Raw genomic sequence first — 21,023 nt, 5'->3', positions numbered from 1 at the left:
CAGAGAAGAAAAATGTATGGGATACATAAAAATTATCAAGTGACACAGATGCCTATGGCACATATAAAATAGTCTGTAATCAAGTCACCAAGGAGGTTAGGCAGGCGGAGGCAGATTACAAGAAATGTTTGGCCAAAGAATCAAAGAAGAACAGTAGAATTCTTTACTTATGTAAACTCTAGAAGGAAAGAGATGAATCAGATTGGACCATTTCACATAGATGGTTTGACTACTGATGATCCTGCTCAGGTAGCTGATAAACTGAATGAGTATTTTGCATTTACATTCACACATGAGGAGTTATTCAAGGTGGAATCCCAGAAGTTTATCTAACTCTAACAGGGAGCTAAGTGATTTTGTAATAATTGAAAGCAAAGTAGAGGAGAAATTGTTGAAGTTAAACTTAAGGAAGGCACCTGGGGTGGATGGGATCTATCCAGTTATATTAAAGGAGGCAGCAAAGGAAGTAAGCAAGCCCTTAGCCCTTTGATCCCCTTATCACAAATAGGGATCAAAGGGTGACATGAGTAACTATAGACCTGTTAGTGTAACTTGCGGAGAAAACAATGGAGTCACTGGTTAAAGAAATATTGCAGGATCATCTTGATAAGACTGCAGTAATAGTGAAAGCACAGCATGGGTTTGTTAAAGGGAGGTTTTGTCTGACCAGTTTTATTGGATACTATGATGTGGTCATAAAGGAACTGGATGCAAAAAATAATTTTGATATCATATACTTGGATTTTAGGAAAGCTTTTGATACTGTTGCACATGGAAGGCTACTGTACTAATTGGGGCAGTATGGCATTGAGGGTAATTTGCTACAATGGATAAAGGGATGGTTGAGTGTGAGATGACAGAGGGTGGTAAACAATGGACACTGCTCTTTGTGGACAAATGTTATTAGTGGAGCTCCCCAGGGCTTGGTGTTAGGCCCATTGTTCTTTTGTGTATTCATCAATGATACTGATGAAAGTATATCAGGTTTAATGTCCAAGTTTGCAGATGATACAAAGGTTGGCAGGGTTGTTAATGACAGTAAAGATTATTCTACTCCAACTATATCTATATAAGTTGGGCAAATGGGCTGAGAAGTGGCAACTGAAGTTTAACATTGACAAATGCGAAGTATTGCATATGGGTAGCAATAACCCAAAATAAATGTACGAACTGTGTGGTACTAAACTCAGGGAAGTGGAAAGTGAAAAAGACCTAGGGGTAATTGTGCAGTCAAATATGAAGTGCGCTGAGTAGTGCAGACGGCTGCCAGGGCTAGTCATGGAGTCAATGATATATGGGAATTTTACTAGCAGGGACAGGGAGGTGATTATCCTATTGTACAAGGCAATGATCAGGCCACACCTCGAGTACAGGTCTGTAGGCCTCATTTTAGGAAGCATGTAGAGTTGGTGACGGGGAACCCTTGTTCCCCGTCATGCTCTTACCAAGAAAAGCTTAAGTTCTGCAAATTGCAGCATCTGGAGAGTAGGCACATGTGAGGTAATCTGATTGAGGTGTATAAGACCTTGAATGGGTTGAGCAAGCTGAATGCTAATGGGATTGTTCCTCTTGCTCAGATTAAGAACCCGATGGGGCATAGATTCAAATTGAGAAAAGACAGTTGTAGAATAGATGTATGGAAATTTTCCTTTATCCAGCAGGTAGTTGATTGGTGGAACAGATGTCCATCTCTTGTTGTGGAAGTTGATAGTCTAAATAAATTTCTAAAGCTGAGCTGGACAGGCATTTAAAATGAGTGTAGAGGTGAAATGAGAGGGGTTTTTTTGGCTAATGCTGCTTAAGCTTGCTTTCTTTAATTGTATGCCTCTACTAATGTTAATAACCATCAGTATATTACTAGTATATTGCACAACTAGAATTTTATGTTGATACAATGACAGAGTAACAATCAATTACAAAGTATGAATCAGTATAATTAACTCTAACTAAAATTAAGTATAATTAACACTAACTACTGAAAGTTCAAATTGAGTCCATAATTTTGAATGAAGAGATAAGTTTGTAACTATTAATGTATCAAATTTACAATCCTTTAAAACATCCCAAAAACAGGATTTACCATATAATGAAAAAAAGTTATGGTTCTGGCAGTGTACTACAGAACAAGGCTGTTCTAGTTAAGATTTGCCTATTACATTCACACTGCTTGCATTTCATCTCATCTTATAGCAAAATTTTATTTTCACATATAAAACCTTATTCTTACAGATTTTGTGTGGCCATTCCCTGATTGGTCATTTATTATGTATATCTTATTTAAAATCTTCAGGAAATTTTAAACACCTTGCATGCTTATTTTTACATGTGTGTATTAATTATATGAAATTGCATTAATTGAATGAAATATAAAATTACGTGGCATTATTTTCTGACCAACTCTCATATGTTTGCATAAATTATTTTATAATATATGAAACGATTTATATCAACTATAAATATTTTTCCAAAAGAACATTGTAGTTGTGTATGAAGAAAAAAAAATTTTGACATGGGAGAAATGCTAATCAAACCATTTTAAGTTATCTTTAAAGTTACAGATTGCATGAGAGCAAACCTCATTACAGACCTATAAAGATGAAATTTCTGGATTTATATTGAGTCCTGTCATCAGGTTGGGGTACAGTGTAGAACACCGATGACAGGATTTAATATATAAACCAGAAATATTGCCTTTTGATCCTAATTCGTGTTTGTTTGAAAATGGCAAAATGATTCAAGGAACCAAATAAGCTTATGTGGCATTAGTTACCAAAAAATAATTAGATAATAAAGCAAAATAAATAAATGATTATTATTTATTTATTATTAAATTTATACTCAGTTTTATGTAGTGAGTTCCACTTATTAGAATCACATTGGAAACTTGATAATTGATTCAATTGTTGATTTATCAGGATTTTTTTTTTTTTTTTGCCATTTGTGAAAATAAAGTTAAATCTCATTTTTTATTTACACTACAGTAATTATGAATTTTATGGGTTAACATAGAGTAAATTAATTTATAAATATACTTGATACAAGTACTTATAATAATACAACAGATATGAAAAAAATATGTACAGTATCTTTTATATGATATGTAAATTCATGATACAGAATGTGTATGTTGAAAATAAAAAAATATTGATTAATTAATAAAAAGTTGTCTGAAGTTGATTGAATCATCTTTTCTTTAAGATTGAGAAGTTATTATTTTCTACTTAATAGAAACGGCCAAACTATTTTGGCTGCCCACCTCTTAACTACCAATTTTTCTTTAAAATAGCCAAAGCATGTCTTGACTTCTTTTGAAGATGATTCTGGCAGCAAATGTCATTTCCTGTCTTCTTCCTCAATTTCGTTTGTATTTTTGTTTTTTAAATTATTGTCTGCGATATCATGTTCTGTCGAAATGAAAATTACTGCAGTATCTTCATCTACTAAATTCCACTTGTTTCATTCTTCATTAGTTTCTACAGAATCTTCATTCTCTCTCTCTCTCATAATTTTGATCATCCTGGATAAGTTGCGATATTTTGTAGTACAGGGGATCCCCGGTATCCAATCCCTGCAGTTACAAGTATTTGAAAATCAAAGAATTAAAGGAAGCCCTTGAGAAAATTGACCAAGCACTTGAATATTTTTGTGAGAATGACCCTCTTTATGGTCATGTAGCAAAAGATAAAGACATAACTAAGTGCTACGACACAATTTTATCTGAAAAAAAATATAGCAAAAAAAAAATAATAAAAACAAACAACTCAGAATTCATTCTTTATTCATAAAATTGAAAAAGTGTGTAACTTCAATGAACTTTACTTAACCTTACATTGTTCAACAAGTGATAAAAATGTGTAATAAAATAATTGTCTCATTTTTCAGTTCTGCAATCTGTTTTTTCCTGTGTACAAGTACATAATAAGGATAACAAGGATCCCCTGTAGTATACAATTGTATTCACAATTACATGATCTGAAGCTTTTTTAACATATGAACAGCATCAACTAAAGCGGTTTTTTTTTTTTTTTTTAAGAGATTTCTCCAGCACATTTATTGCTTTCTTCAATTATACAAGGTGATTCACTACCAGTGCGACAAACTTGCAGGAGGTGTAGGGGACACAAAGATGAATCAGAATCACATAGCATTGCAGGGTCCGAAATGCCTTTGTCATGCGGTAGAGGACATTGAACGGGAGGTCGCGTGAACAGTGATCCCGCTGGAAGTCAGCATTTGCAAACCGGTTCCTGAGGCAGTAGGATGGACGAGTATTCAAACGTTGAACTGGCCGACATGCCCCTCATGTATGGAGCTGCAGACTGTAATGGGCACGCCGTTTGTGCTTGTACTAGGAATGTTTCCCGCACAGGTGTGCTCCTCATCATATGATTTTCGCACGTGTTCACAGAAGGTTACGTGAGACTGGTTGTTTCACGAGAGGTACCATGAATCGAGAGCGAATGATGAGGATGCCAGTTAATGAAGAGAATGTCCTACGTCTTGCAGAAGGCAATCCGAGTAAGAGTACTCGAGCGATAGGCCAACGATTGGGTATTTCCCAATCCACTGTATGGAGGATACTGTCAAGAAACCAAATGAGATCATACCATCTGTAACGCGTCCAATCATTGGGGCCTGCGGATTATCCACTCCAGAGGACTTTTGCTACTTGGTTTCTTCAACAGAAACAGTTCGCAAATGCTGACTTCCAACGGATCGCTGTTCACGCGACCTCCCATTCAACATCCTCTACCGCATGACGACGGCATTTCGGACCCTGCAATGCTATGTGATTCCGATTCGTATTTGTGCCCCCTACACCTCCTGCAAGTTTGTCGCACTGGTAGTGAATCACCCTGTATATACATATAATTGAAGAAGAAAATAAATTTCTCCTCATAGCTTTACTGTAAAGGTTTTCAATGTTTTTATGATTCGTTGATCTAAGGGTTTGAATGACAGATGTATTCGCAGGGGAAAAAAAATCTATTTTTTATTGCTTGTGCAGACTTTCATATATGCTGTGTTGTCGTCCAAGGCTGACCTGGCTAGCCGGGTGGGTAAAGTGCCCGCCTAGCAACCCAAAGGTCGTGGGTTCGAATCCCGCCTCGGGCTTGGATCAAAGTACTGCAAAAACCTTGGGAGGTGCATTATGGCCACAGAAGCCGACGCACCAACTACAAAAAAAAAAAAAAAAAAAAGTTGTCATCCAAAAACAAAACAGTTCTCATCTTCTCTGAAATCAGAGAAGATGAGAACCATTCTGATTATTATCCCATTCTGTTAAAAATTCTGAAAATGTTTTGCTAGTCGTCCACATATTCCTGTTTCTTGTGTATTTTAGTAGTAGTCATATACCTTGAAAACAACATGGAGTTTTTGACTTTCCTATAACAGTTCCTCTTTACTAATACTTGTCTTATTGCATGTAACCAGAACTGGTTACTTTACCTTTTAGTTTTTTTCCCCAGTGAGTTCAAACTTTTCTGAAATTTAATTATTTATTGGATAATGCTTGATAATAAAGACCAGTTTAATCAGTACTATGGATATCCACAGACATATAGTTTTTATGTAATTCTGAAGAACGTTTATCCATTCATCTGCTTCAGCTGGTACATTTGCATTTTTTTTTTTTTTTTTTTTTCCTCCTTTGAAATGTTCTGTAAACCATGTTATTTTGATAATCAGCCATCAGCTCACTATAGCCTCATCAAGGATGTAGTTAGCTGATCTCAGGTGGAGGGAGTAGAGATTTTCCCTGTAAGTTATTCTGGGTTTTTCAGCCTGCACAGCATACAGTTGCACACATGTTATATACAGTGGTGCAGTATGGTCTGTCTGTCTTATTGATGCTCCTAAAACCCAGAAAGGCAAAAACTTTATAAGAATTTCTCCACTTAGGCAATCATGTCGGACAGGCAACTTATGTAATTTGAGACTCACTAATATTTGTAAAATTGGACAGATGCTAACTTAATTTGATTTTCTCTTGTGGAGGATCTGTCCTCATTTTGAATTTAAATCAATGGTTTGAATTTAAATCAAATATAAATAGAATACAGTATATAGGATATTAAGAAATATTATAGAAATTTTAAGTCAGGAATTCTCTTATCTGAGATTTTTTTCAGGAATAACTGCATCCAGGTGAGATGTAATTAGAATAGATGGAAATAGTATGGCCTGCCTAAAGATAGATGAACCTTGTAACAGGACAAAGGAATGAAATCAAGCTTCGACTCTAAATCCATGCATAGCTAATAATTGTAAGTATAAAGGGAGATACTTCCAATTATTTGTCATCTATGGATTTAGGGTCAAAGCTTGCTTTCATTCCTTTGTCCTGTTACAAGGTTCATCTATCTTTAGGCAGGCCTTTCAATACTATTTCCATCTATTCTAATTACATCTTACCTGGATGCAGTTATTCCTGAAAAAATCTCAGGTAAGAGAATTCCTGACTTAAAATTTCTATAATATTTCTTAATATCCTATATATTCTATTTTCATTTGATTTAAATTCAAACCATTCATTTAAATTCAAAATGAGGACACAGGCTCTACAAGAGAGCTTTTTCCTTGCCGTGTTCTTTTTATACTGTAATTTTCATTAGAGAAACTAGAATCATGTAACTTACTGCAATTTTTTCCTCCCTCCCCCTTTTAGGATCCTGTATTACATAATTTGATATGCTTAACTTCTTTGAAACTTCTCTCTGAGAACCTGGATGAGATAATGCACCACATTTTTTTATTTTTATTTTTTAAATTCTGTTTTTTCTGCTACACTTAAATCCTTTCATTGGTTTTGAGTTTAAAGCTTCTATGATTTAAAAGACTATATGAAAAATGTATAAATTTAATGAAGTTGAAATTGTTAGTATGTACCAGACACTTTTTTGAATGTTTTACGTGTAAAAGTTTACAACACTCATTGAATATACATTGTTTATAAATTAAAAAAGTGCACTTTGTTGAAATGACTACTGTCACTGGCATTCTAAAATTAATCTAATTAGTGTTTGTAAGTACAGCGTTGTACAGTGCATTTACAGTACAGGGTTTTCAAACCTCCCAACAGTGATGTGATTACTTCCCACAGATGTGTGGTAAAACGTTGCTTGAGGCAATAGATGTACACAACACACACACACACACACACACACACACACACACACACACACACACACACACACACACACACAATGCCTCGCACATTGATTCTTCACACAGATGAAATTCGATCATATTAACTGGTTCACATGATTGTTGGTAGTGTTTACATCCTTTTGTTTTCATGTGCTGTAAATAAAATTGAAATTAGAAGAATAAAAACCAAAAAATCCTGGATTATTATATAGCCCTATCTTCTTTTATGATTCAATAAAAAATGTTGATTCTATAAGAGAAGAATTTTGCATGATGCAACATATAAAACATTCAGGTTTTCAAGTTTTGATTCAATAAAGTTGATACAATTAACACAACACACACACACCAGTGATCCTTGTAAGTAGAACCCACTGTATTATATTTCTTCCTCATATTTATGTAATCACTTGCTTACTTTATCCTAGAAATAAAAAATATTCTCCATCAAAAAATTTGCTCGGCCCTTTTAAGGCCTTAAGCACTTCAGTGAGATCCCCACACAGATGCCTATTTCCCGACTTTACAAAACTGGGCTCTGTTCCTGTATAAGTGTCTTATTGACCTTCTTTGTACACTTTCAAACAAATTGATATCATTTCCTGAAATGAGGACTCCATGCTGTAAACTGTATTCAAGATGTGATCTGACCTTATTTTTAAATTGAGACAATTACTTCTCTCTCTCTGCTGTGTATCTTAGAATTGCTATATATCTTTGATAGTATCTCATGCATTGTCTTTTTAGTGTAGTAACACTGCAAAAACAATGGGGTTTTGTCAATGATATACAGAAACTTTTCTAGCAGGAATAAAGAGGTGATTATCCCTTTGTATAAGGCCATACTTAGGCCACACCTTGAGTACTGCATACATCTCCTGGAGATATCATTTTAAGAAGGATTTAGATCTGCTGTAACAGGTGTAGAGAAGGTCAGCCAGATTGGCGAAGGGAACAAAAGAGTGCTCTTACCTAGAAAGGCTTCAGTTCTGCAAATTGCAGTGTCTCGGCCAGGCACCTTTGGGGCGATCTGATTGAGGTGTTTAAAGTCTTGAGTGGATTGAGTAACGTGAATGTTAATGGTATTCTACTTGCTGAGACTACACACACACACACACACGAGGGTGCATAAATTCAAGTTGAGGAAGGATGGTTGGAGGATAGATGTGTGGAAGTTTGCCTTCAGCTAGTGGGTGGTTGATTGTTGCAATAGGCTTCCATCTGTTGTTGTGAAAGTGGATGGGTTGAAGAAATTCAAGGGAGAACTAAAATTCTTGGAGGGTACAGATGGGCAAAATGTTTCTCTTTTTTGGCTAATACTATATAAGCTTGCTTTCTTGCATCATTTGCATTACTACTACTACTACACTGTTGAGAGAACTTAATATTAGACTGTATTATAACATTCCCCCTTTCCTTCCCTGAGGTCCTTCATATATTCTGCAGTGTTGATTGTGCTGTTCTTCTGGTGATAATTTAAAGTTGATTACTGTTAACTGAGATCCATGTTATAACAGTATTCCCTAGTTTGAAGTAAGGCTTGTAAGTGATAAGTTATAAATTTGATTAACACACGAGGAAACTTAGTTTTAGATTTTTTTTTTTTTTTTTTTTTTTAATTTGCATTTCCCTTACATCTATATTATTAACCATAAATGATTTTTTTTTTGGGAATCCTGAGATTAATACATTTTTTCCCCCCTGCTTTTTGGTAGAAACAAGATCGCCTTGATGAAGTTAAAAACAGGATTGAAAGGCACAGGTATCATATAAAACAGCTTGAAACACTTTTGAGAATGCTGGATAATAGTACAGTAGAAGTTGATCATATTAAAAAGATAAAGGATGATGTAGAATATTATATAGAATCATCACAAGATCCGGATTTTGAAGAAAATGAATTTGTATATGATGATTTAGGTCTGGAGGATCTTCAGGAATATTTGGCAAAAACAAGGGCAGCAAGTAAGTTTATTAGAACAGTAAACACATTATTGCTTATTTATTGTGAGCTATTGCATTTCCAAGATGTAAAGATGAAATAAAATAGTGTTACAGACCACTAAGATAATTACTTTATCTTAACTTAAAAAGTGATTACAATTATGTATCTCCATTTTTGTTATAAAATAAAGCCTGGAAGAATTTGAAGGATATTTTAGGATTGATACTATTTTTAAGAGTTCATTCAGAAAATATTTATATAATTTAGGTTTTTGCATATTCAAATAAAAATAGATTTTTTATTATCAAACAGTTCTCCAATTAATAAAGGTATTTTTCCCTTTATGAACTGTAAGAAATGGGAAACAGTTTCATGCTAACATCACTGACAAGTTATGATGTGCTTTTGCATAAGATTTCCTATCCCCCCCCCCTATAATTTCTCACAATAATTTTGATTCATTTTGTTATTTGTTTGTGAGGAATTTATGAAATTCTCAAACAAGTGTGTCTTCTGTTGATTAAGAAAGGATGTATTCATTATCCTTCAGATTCAGGGGAGAAGAGAAAGATAAAACCAGGATCCCTGCACATGTTATACAGTAGGGAGGATGGTCTCAGGATTCACAGTTTAGCAATGCTAGTTGCATTTTGATTGTATAGAGCAGCGATTTCCAAACTGGGAGGCGTGCCTCCCTGGGGAGGTGCGGATTAGTGCAAAAGGAGGCACGAAAAGTTTAACAGAAATGTAATTTTCATAACATAAGGCACCTCCATAGCCAGGTGGGAAGCAGCAGTGCGTAGCACACGCTTCTTGATTAGACCAGGGTTCGGGCCCGTCACCACCAAATACGGACGATGCGGGAAGGTCAGGGAATGACCACTACATATCCCAGAGCAATATGGCCTTAGTTGCTAATGCTCCTAAAAACCAAAAACAACAACAACATCATAACATACAAATAAAAAAATATATACATATAAATAAACTTTCATAACATAACATTAAATTTTATAACCTATTTTTTAAAGCATTTACCGCCACCTATCTCACTCTAACTTCAATATAAATATGAGATAAACATTTGGGAAAAAAATATTATATTTTGCTGAAATGGATTGATGAATTATGATTGATATGATGTAATGTAATATATATAATTTAGTGCGTACTATGTATGGCATATATAGGTAGATTGCATAGTATAGCATTAGCTGCATGGTTGAAAATTGGTTTCAGCAGTGTGCGATTGTGTTTTTTATTGTTTTTGGCGTGATTACTTAACAATAATAATCGTTAGTAATTTAGAAGTTATAGTTCTAAATTACTAACGTAATTTAGCATCTGTAGTATTGATAATTATTGTATTAACATATTAAAAATAAGAAATTGCACAATTATAGATGCTTTACTTCAAGGGAGGCACTGGGAAAATTTTACAGGTCAAGGGAGGCGTGGGCTCAGAGAGTTTGAGAACTGCTGGTATAGAGATATCCAAAGAACCATCTAAATGACTTGCTATTTCTGTTTGACTTTTATATCTGGATTCTCTTTGCAGTTGAAACATTTCATATAATTACCAAACAGTTCAACTAATATTCAAACATATTGAGTCAATACTAGGAATGATGAGAACCTGTTAATACCTCAGCCACCTGAAGGGCCGACCCGGCTAGCCAGGTGGGTAAAGCACCTGCCTGGCAACCCAAAGGTCGCGGGTTCGAATCCCGCCTCGGGCTTGGATCAAAGTACTGCAAAAACCTTGGGAGGTGCATTATGGCCACAGAAGCCAATGCGCCAACAACTACCAAAAAAAAAAAAAAAAAAAAAAAAGAAGCCACCTGAAGGAGGGACTTTAAAAGAGTGAATCAAGTAATCACTGAGATTGCAGTATTGCAATTTATAGATGAAGATTTTAAAGTTATTCACACAGCCATGCCTTGCTTGATTTCACAATCTTAACAACCTTGTTAGAGACCTATAGACATGTTTGAGTTTTGATAAATTCAGGGAAGTTCTTAGGTTCCAGAATACAAGGTTAGAATCGTTTGGAAAAGGGTACTAAGTTAATGTTTCTAAGTGTCAGAAAAGTTTCGTTTCATTTTTCTCCGTGAGCAGTAATGCTGATGACCTTTTGAGGGCATTAGGAAGGCAGAGATATAATATATTTATAGTATAATCTAAAAATGTTTATTGACTAAATGTCTAAGAGTATGAAAGAGTTGGTTATGCATGGGTACTGCACTTCATCATTTCTACTACTTGGTTAGTATAAATGCATCGTTTAATATAATTGTTGCAATAGTGACAACTAGGGTTTACAATACCGAGATTCCAGGATCCTGGTCATTTTTTTTTCGGTACTAATTTAAAAAATAATTATCCATGATTTATAATATCGACAACAATAAATCATTAATACTGCTGAATTTCAAATGAGGTATTGTTATACACCATACAAATGCAACAGAAACCTGAAAACGTCATGAAACTGTAAGACATAAAATCTTACAAATATATTTCTGTTAGTAAATATAGTGCATGTGGAAGTAAAGCACTTAAAGAATAATGAAAACATCATTACGGAAATAATTCCATTAGTGGCAGTAGGCCTGGTAGTGCAGTTAAGGAATACAGTCAGTCCTCGTATAACACGTGTTTACACTACACAAATTCGATCATACACGATTTATAAATAGGGGAACGATATCTTATATAACACGAACCGAATTCGCTTATGCACGATTCGCCTTTGTGTTTACAAGAAATGGCAGTCGAACACGGAATCACCCCAACTGAACGCAACACGATGGAAATGAAGAGAAGATTCTGAAAATGTATTTTTTTTTTTTTTTTTTTTTATATCAGTGAAGGGGAAACACGTTTCACCATAATAAGGTAAAACCCATCTATCGATATTATCGCAAATGCAATTAGATTGAGTTTACTACCCGTTTATAGCAGATTCCACTAGCAGAAACGCAACTGGCAATTGTTTTATGGTAGTAACCCCCAGAAATGTTCTTTAGTAAAATGTGAGGTGTTAATAGTGTATCTCTGCCTTTACGGCGTTGTTTATTCAGTTGCTTTGTTTACGTGTATCAAGTGTGCCTCCTCACTTTGTAATTCTGCTTTATTCCCTAAAAATTAGTAAAATACTTAAAAGGTGTGAAAAGGAGGGTCCTAGTGAAGACACTGCAGATTCAGAGAGAAAAAGAAAAGCAATATCGATAAACAGAAGCGGACTGGGTCAAAAATTCTTACCCGGGAAAATTTGTAGTGGCCTCGTACTAGTGTTTATGGCCAAAATCACACCGTCCTCCGGCCCACCGGAGTTTCCCCAGTAAAGTTTATGGCCAGTCTGCCTCTGTCGATAGAGAAAAAATATGAAATTGTGAAACGCTTTGAGCGAAATGAAAGACCATATGATATTGCATGTGATACAGGTCTAAATGAAGCAATGCCGAGAATTAGAAAGATGCATAAAAACAACTTTCATAGCAGGAACAACTCAAAGTGTAATTAAAATTCATTAGATCAAGACACAAAGAATTGGAAGAGATGGAACGGCTGTCATCTGTTTCGATAGAATATCAAACAAAAAACAAGTTTGCTTACAATAAAATCAAAAGCATTAGCAATATTTTATTACGTAATAGTCGTAATAAAATACTAATGTATTTTATTACGATTATTTATTGTGTTTGGTAATGTTTTGGTAACAAATGTGTGTGTTCAATCTTGGATGGTCCGCACCTAACCCAATTTTTCCCATAGGGCCTGTTGTTTATATTGCACGATTTTGCATTGCACGAGAGTTTCTAGGAACACAACTATCGTGCTATACGAGGACTGACTGTATGGTGAACAATGGTATGGCAGGTGCGAAATGGTTAAAATTAAAAGCTTCTGAACAATAGTTTAATCCCTCTATTACACCTCTACTTGATGATGGGATGCTTAGTGCATTTTGGGAAAGGGTGTCGGTATGGAGCAGTTCAAAGGTATTGTGAACAGGTGATCTTGAGGTAAAAGATGAAATTGTTTCATTGTGTGGGAAAAATATTCAGTTTTTCCCACCAAAGGAAGAAGAGTGAGTTTAAAGAATAACACTGTGATTTGGTCAGGTTTAAATTAGATAGGGGAGATAGTAAACGTGTGCAAACCCCTCTGGGCTTTGCACATAAGCTTGCTTTTAAAAAAGTAGTACAAGGTGCGATTGTAACTTGCAATAAATATGAGAAGGAAATAAATAAGGTGCTCGCACCAAAAGAGGTGTTTGTGGTTGTTGTTTGGAGGGTTGCAGACTTCCAGTGGTAGAACTTTGGGTTCAGTTCGGGTCCAGTTCTGGGAGTGTCCAGCTATATAGTGAAGGGTTCTGCCGGGCATGTTCCTGTGCTAGAAACTAATCCGGAAGCCGAGTAACAAGCCAGTCAGATAGTGCCCTGGCTTCTACTACTGCTGTGGTAATTTCCTTCAGTATTAACAGAGAACCGTTCTCGAAATCCTGAAATAAAACAGTACTTAGAATAGCTATACAGCAGAGATGCAGAGTTCAACGGAGAGAGAGAGAGAGAGAGAGAGAGAGAGAGAGAGAGAGAGAGAGAGAGAGAGAGAGAGAGAGAACATCACTGCACTCTGTGGAAAAGGAACCCGCACAAAGGAATCCTACTGTGAAAGAGAAGGAAGGTAAGTCCTCTGAACTGTGTTGTTTTGGAAATGGTACTTAGATTAAGTGGGAGCTTATTTTAGAGCAAGGTCGAAGTTGAAGAAACAAGAGAAATAAGGAAATGTTTCTTATTGAGTTGGTTGAAGTTATAAAGAAAATTGATATTGCTAAATTAAGAGAGATTACACAGAATTGTTAGCATTGATATTGGTGATTAAGAGAAATATGAGGAAGTGATTAAGATTGAATTAGTTTAATGTTTGAAGCTGTAGAGAGAGTTGAGTTGTTAATTGAGAGAAATTTTATGGAAATGATAGCATGTATTAACAGATTAAATGAGAAAAATGAATAGATTAGATGTAAATGAAGTTATGTATTGTAAGTAGATTTGTATGATAAATGACTTTTGTTTTTGTGTCGATGCTCTTGAGAAACTGACAGCTCACATATAATATATATATACTAGTGTGGTGGGGGAATATCCTTCAGCTCCTGGAAATTCTCATTTTTTCACGCAGTCAAGTAGCTTGTGTGGCTTAGTGCTTGAGGGGAGCTGCCGTACGAAAATCATAACAATGGCCACTGACAGCAATAATAAGGTACAGGGAAATAAAAATTAATAAATAAATAACCCCCCCCCCACAACTTAGATTTGATTTCCTCACCAAGCTTAACCGTCAGTCCCTTTCTTTCGTTAATACGGATGCAGTGCCATAAAAAGTCAAAAAGGAAATATTTTTTATTTTTGATAAAAAGGAAATAAGATTTTTTTGAAGATCAGGAAATAAGGGGGGGGTTAAACTACAACTCGTCTACGATCGTCTCAGTACAAATCACCAACCAGCACAGAATCCAAAAGGCATTTTCTGCTGCTAATTAAATATGAACCAAAATTAGATCCAGTTTAAACAATAACACTGTTGAGTTTCTTAAGAGCTCACTTTATTTGGACAGTTAGTGTGGATGCTTATTTTTTTGTTTTTAGAATAACTGTATGTTTAATAATTTTTGCTAGAATATTTATTGTTGTAATAAAGTTTGATTTAAAACATGAATTCATTATTAATATCAAATTACAAATTATTGTGACAAGTTTTATTAAAACTTGTCACAATAATTTGTAATATTTTTTTGTAATCTATTTTTGTATCTGTTTCGCTCTGAGCAACAGTAATTTGATATTAATAATGAATCCAGAGCACACAGGTCTCTTTAATCAAACATGAATTCAAGTAATTATTTGTTTTTTTCCCTTACTTTATTGCACCTAATTATCATCAAAATTTATTGCGGAAATATATATTTTTTGGAATACTGGTATCACGGTTTCATAAATTAAAAATACCGAAATACCGGTGTTAAGATTTTGACTGGTATTTTGAGCCCTAGTGACACCCCATAACTTGGTTGTCACTATTGCAACAACAGGGTACCTGCCCCACACACCGATGGGTAAGCCAACAAGCTTCGAAACGGTGTTGTATGGGTGTTAGTGGTATCCGCCGAGATACTGGTAATAAATAAGTAACATTAGTCTTCTCCACTGGTGAAGCGTTACTTATTCAAAGCAGTGCAATACCTTGCCAACTTGTTGTGAAGGCATTCACAATATGAGATGTAATTAAATGGTGCATCCATACTACCTGGGTAGTAGAAATGGTGCAAGTGCAGTATCCATGCATAAACCAACTCTTTTAATATATTTATAGGTTCATCATAGCTAAGTTTGAAGGTAGCACTTGTATATAATGGAAGTATTTATATTTCCGACGCCATTCATCTAAAAGAATGCTATGAAAATATGCAGGTACTTTAAAAAAAAAAAAAAAATTGATTGCGATGAATACTTGTGGAATATTTGTGGTGACCTGAAAGTGATATAATTTATTCTTGAAATGCTGATTTTTGTGTGCATAGGATGCTGAGTAAAAGATCGATATTCAGTAGTTCAAGTACTGCCTGTTAGAGCATCTACTTTCCAGAGCAGAAAAATATCTTGCATCAGCCTTTTTGTTAAAGGGAGAGAATTTTTTCCACCTCGCCTTCCCTCTATATTAAATTGGTTTTGATGAAAAGCTATGTAAATGCTGTAAGGATGGTCCTGGATTTTTACATTTAGTGAAAGGATATTCTCCAGTCAAAAGTCAAATATAAAATGCATAAACTGTTATGCAAATTATCGGTGAAAATCAGAGTATTTTCATATGCTCATAAGTTGGAGATGCACAGGACAGCACATTAAACCCAATTAGTAAAGCACAGTTGGCACGTTAAACCCAATTAGTAAAGCACAGTTGGCACATTAAACCCAATTAGTAAAGCGCAGTTGGCACGTTGAACCCAATTAGTAAAGCAATATGGAACTATTATTAAAATGATCCCATCCAATATCGTAGGCAACATTAGAGGTGAACATTATGATAATATTCTTAGAGAAATGCTTGAACATCTTTAAAAAAATGGACTGCATCCTCATTTGCATTTTTTTTCTCTCTCTAAGATCTGGTTGCTGACAGTGATGAGCAAGTGAACAATTCTATTAAAAGATATGTGATTTGGAAAAGTAATACCACAAAGTGTGATCCAGATATGTTGACTGACTTGGATGTTTATCAAATGCTGTGTACAATGAGAAAAAATGAGCAGAAATAGAGATAGAATGTCCGAAATCTGGCTGTCCAAAATGCGGTTATTTTTAATACTGAATTAGCAAGATGATGAATTAGCAAATTTGATTATATTAAAGTTAAATTTAAAGTTAGAGTGAAACATTTACAGCTTCCAATGCCAAACTGCTTTGTGATCATCAATTCTAAATTACCTTGAATTGTTTGGCAGGTGCATTTGATAATCACTGCAGTGAGGTATTCTCAATATACTGATACAAATACTTCATTAAATATATAAAAATTCAGTTCAGTAATCAGAGGATTTGCAGTCTATCAGAAAGAACAGTTTAATAAGATAAACATTCACTCAAGGTAATCTGTAAACTGCACCTACTCAGATCAATAAATTGATGTGAGTATTTCTTTATCTTTTTAAGTACTAAATAACATAACACTTACTAAATAACATAATACTAAATAGCATAATCTGTTATTCAGCAACTTTGTAATCTGATATTTCTGTTCACTGACTTTTTTTTTATGGTTGTAAAAGTTAACAGTAAAAATTGATAAGCATTGATCAATAGCAAAGAACATTTCATGCAGAAATTGCAACTAGCATAATATGCGCAAGTGAGATACAGAGTAAAAGGATTCTGAACAGAGTTTTTAGTTTTATTTACCATACTGTAGTTTTCTTCGTCTTTTAAAAGGATGCAGAAATTTTAAACAATTGAATCTGAGAATGCGATTTTAAACAGACTTTCAAAGGGAGAAAGTGGGTCTTCGTTAGCAAAATTTTACGAGGTTGGAAAGTCAACCATAAGTTTGCATCGAAACTTGGTTCAGATGGTGTAAAAAAAAAAAAAAAAAAAAAAAAAGAAATAAAACTATAAGAACAGCTGATGACCCATCCCTGAAAGATGCTGTTTATTTATGGTTCACACAGAGATGAAGTTTAGGAGAACCCATATCTGGATCTTTGTTGTGTGAAAAGGCACTGGTTTTCAACAAAAAATTAGGCAGTCCCTCAGATTTTAAAGCCAGTTCAAAAATCCGAACAAATCAGAAGTACGAACAACTCAGTCCCAATTAGTGCAGATTATTTACACTCTACTGTATATACAATAGTGCATAAATGATAGTTGAATTGAACAAATAGAACAGGGGTTTTTTTTTTTTCCAGTCTTTAAGGTAAGAAAATCCGGTGAAGTGATTCAGTTAATGAGAAATTTTTAAATATGACTCAACTTCTATGCTGAAAACTCTTTTTCATAGCTTTTATGTATGCCTTCTGTGTGTCCAGCCATCAAAAGTCTGCAGTCAGCAGAACTAAAAACGTTACAGCTTTACCAACTCTTGATCAAAAATGCTGGCCATCAAGACCATAGTTTACCAAATTTATTTCTAAAACCATACATTTTGTGCTATGGGTATGTTAAACACTTTATAAGTTTTTACACTCTTATTTGGACTAAATCACCATACAGTCACCGTGATGACACAACATTAAGGCTACTGCCTGGGCTGGCTGCAGTCTTGGGTAACAATATTCAGATGCAAATTGCATAATTGAGCCATATGATGCCTCAAAAATATGCAGTAATACAATTCAAATATTGTAAAATCATCTGGCCTTGGCTATCCAAAGTGTAAATATAAATTTATTTATTAAAAAATTATGAAATCTATTAAGATGCCAGTTGTTGACTTTTGCAAGATCCCAAAGAAGGAATGTTTTTTTTTAATTTTTTTATTTGTCTGATCAGATGGCAATTTCTCTGCTAATGTCCAACTTTATTGTTGTTTTGTAGATCAACTTCAATTTTGCTTTTTTTTTTTATTTTGTTTAAATATATGAAAACTGCTGTAATAGTGTTTATAAACAGTTATGTAGTGGGTTTCCTGTAAGTGTTGTGTTATTAAGGACAGTTCCTTCATTTTTAAACCTTTGTAGCATTTATGATGTATGTCTGTGTAGAGGGAGGACCTCTTCTTCATTTAAACTGCAGCAATAAAGAGTTGGTATTCCATATATTTATTTCTTTTTGAAAATAAACCTTCATTGGTGTTAATCTTTATAGTTCTCTAAAATGGGGAATGTATCCTCGTTGGGCAATATAGTTTTCACTGAAAATAATTTTGCTTGATGGCTTAGGTTGTTGTCAGTATTTATTATGGCTATGTTTACTCTGACTTTTTCATTACATGTTGCATAGCTGTTTTACTTACTAAATTAATCAATAAATGAAAACACAGTAAAATATTGTTAATACAAACTCTATTAAGAAAAATATATACACATACAATGATAACCCAGTTTAATATAATATAATAAAATATATAATAAGTAGTAGTAGTTTTCGAGACTAACGAGTCTCTTTTTCAACTGATTTAAATTCAACGGATAAGTGCAATGAGCTGAGAGTGAGGCACATTATTCATTTTCTATTGTTGTTGCACGGACATTCACTTGTCTCCAGTGTGAAGACCCCTGTCACACCTCTGGGGTGTAGATGTATGCCTTTGGATTGTTTAATATGTTAAGTGATTCTAGCCATAGGCGGTGGTGAAAGTGTCGTGAGTGGGCTACTATTTCAAAGTCACGTTTGGGATCGAGATCGTGGTTGGTGGCCCAAAAATGTTCCCAACTGCAGACTGGTCAGTTCCGGCAAGCCGGATTGATCTGTCATGTTCCTTGGAGATCTTGGAGACATCTTGATGTTTCTCCTATGTAGCAGCTGTTACAGTCTCTAAAAGCGATGCGATATACTACATTGCTGCATAAGAGAGGTGTGACGGGTCTTCACACTGGAGACAAGTGAACGTAGGTTTCTGCAGTGTAACTGCATGCATTTGATGTAATTTCTGAGTATTTTTGAGATCCGTCCTGTCATGCCTGGATAATAGGCAATGTAGGCGGACGGTATACTGTCTTGGTTTGGTGGTCTTGGGTGGGATGTGAGTTCTTGTGTCTGTAATAGGCACCTGTTTAGCACATAGGATGGATAACCACATTTGTTTAGGTCCGCCCTTCACACGGGAAATCTCATTACACCTAATTGCATCAGTGCTGGAATGGCTCCAAGCCCTGGAGAATAGGGTGCTGGCAGTGCTGTTGAGATGACTGAGTGCGTGGCCAGATTTTTAGTTAGTAAATTGTCCACACAACATCGGTTTGCAGTATACCAAAGTCTCTAGACGTAGGCCTACGCGATGCACTAAGACATCCACGAACAGGAGCGCCTCGTTGACCTCTTAATTCTATAGTAAACTGGATGAAATTAGACGGAGTTGAGGTATTCCAGTAGTGCTGTTTCAGAGCCACGTGGTATTACAGTAAAAATATCGTCAACATATCTGCATCATGTGGTAATAGGTACAGGTGGGTTCAGGTGTATCTGCTCCTCCAGATCTTCCATGGCGATGTCGACTACTACGGAACTAACAGGGGCACCCATAGCAGTGCCATGTACCTGCTGGTAGACTGAATCCTCAAAGGTGAAGATGCTGCTTGATAAGCATAGGTTGAGGGTGGTGCAGATGTCATCAGTGGATAGTGATGTTCTGGATTGGAGGCATAAGTCGTTCTCGAGGAGCCTTCTGGCACAGTGCACGGCCTGTTGGATGGGAATTGAAGTGAATAAAGAAACCACATCAAATGATGCCATGACGGTGCTGTCAGGGATTGAAAAGTCCTTAATGAGCTGGATGAATTCGCTGCTATTTTTGACGGTGTGTGTGGTATTTCCTACAAGAGGTGAAAGGAGGTGCACGATATGCTTGGATAGTTCATACGTTGGGGCACTGCAGCGTGACACTATTGGTCTGAGGGAATACCCGGTTTGTGGATCTTTGGCAATCCATAGAATTGCGGTAGTTGGCAGCCAGTAGCATGTAGAAGACGGAGTTGTAGTCGAGATTATCTTATCTTTAAACCATGTGTGGACGAGTTTATTGACATGTGTCTCTAGACGTTTCAAGACCTTAATGGGTGGACCAGACAGAGGTTAATATGCGTTTGGGTCTAGTAGTAGGACCAGGGCTTTCTCTCGGTAGGCTGATCGGTCTAATACAACGGTCCGGTGCCCTTTATACGATGGAGTTGTCTTTTCTTATAGATGATAGGGCGGGATGTTGACAATGGTTAAGGTTTGAATAAGTTTGCCGAGTGCTGTGGAGGATTGCGGCAGTCCTGAAACGGATCTCGTTGGCAGTTTCTTTGGGAAGGTTGGTAATACTGGCTTTTATACCCATAGCGAGCTCTGTGACTGGAGGTTTAGATGTTATGACGGCGAACTTCATGCGATGGATAAGACACGAGGAGGATAAGACACGACATAAGGAGCACACGTTCAAACGTGTGCTCGCCTTTAAGGAGTTAGTTTCTAAGTTTATTCATTAAGTTTATGAATTTGTGCTGTTGGCATAAACGGTAGGTATCAGAGATATGATTAGCCCGATGACAGATGGTATGTATAAGGTTCGTAAATATGATAGGCGAGACCTTACCTTTCAGGTGTTGTAACAGTCTGGATTTGTTGTAGTAAGCGCTCTTGATTTCACGGTGGAGATGGGTTATCCACAATTTTAATGTGCGTAGACTGAAGTTAAAACAGGCATGATCCATGCGAGAGTTGTGGAACGG

At 35.6% G+C, this 21,023-nt stretch overlaps 1 protein-coding gene across 3 annotated transcripts in view; it reads left to right on the top strand.

Moving 5' to 3' along the window:
* The window catches only part of LOC150083041 (CCR4-NOT transcription complex subunit 3-like), a 592,625-nt gene that overhangs the window by 211,774 nt on the left and 359,828 nt on the right, over positions 1 to 21,023 (top strand). For all 3 annotated transcript variants that reach the window (XM_090377751.1, XM_090377752.1, XM_090377750.1), the window contains exon 7: positions 8,868 to 9,117. In XM_090377751.1, coding sequence (XP_090233877.1) covers positions 8,868 to 9,117 — 250 coding nt within the window. The remainder of the gene's footprint in view (positions 1 to 8,867; positions 9,118 to 21,023) is intronic.

Source organism: Mastigoproctus giganteus, chromosome 7 (genome assembly GCF_048544385.1).
Source record: "Mastigoproctus giganteus isolate SK-2022 chromosome 7, ASM4854438v1, whole genome shotgun sequence".
Taxonomy (NCBI): domain Eukaryota; kingdom Metazoa; phylum Arthropoda; class Arachnida; order Uropygi; family Thelyphonidae; genus Mastigoproctus; species Mastigoproctus giganteus.
This window is presented reverse-complemented; position numbering and strand designations above follow the sequence as displayed.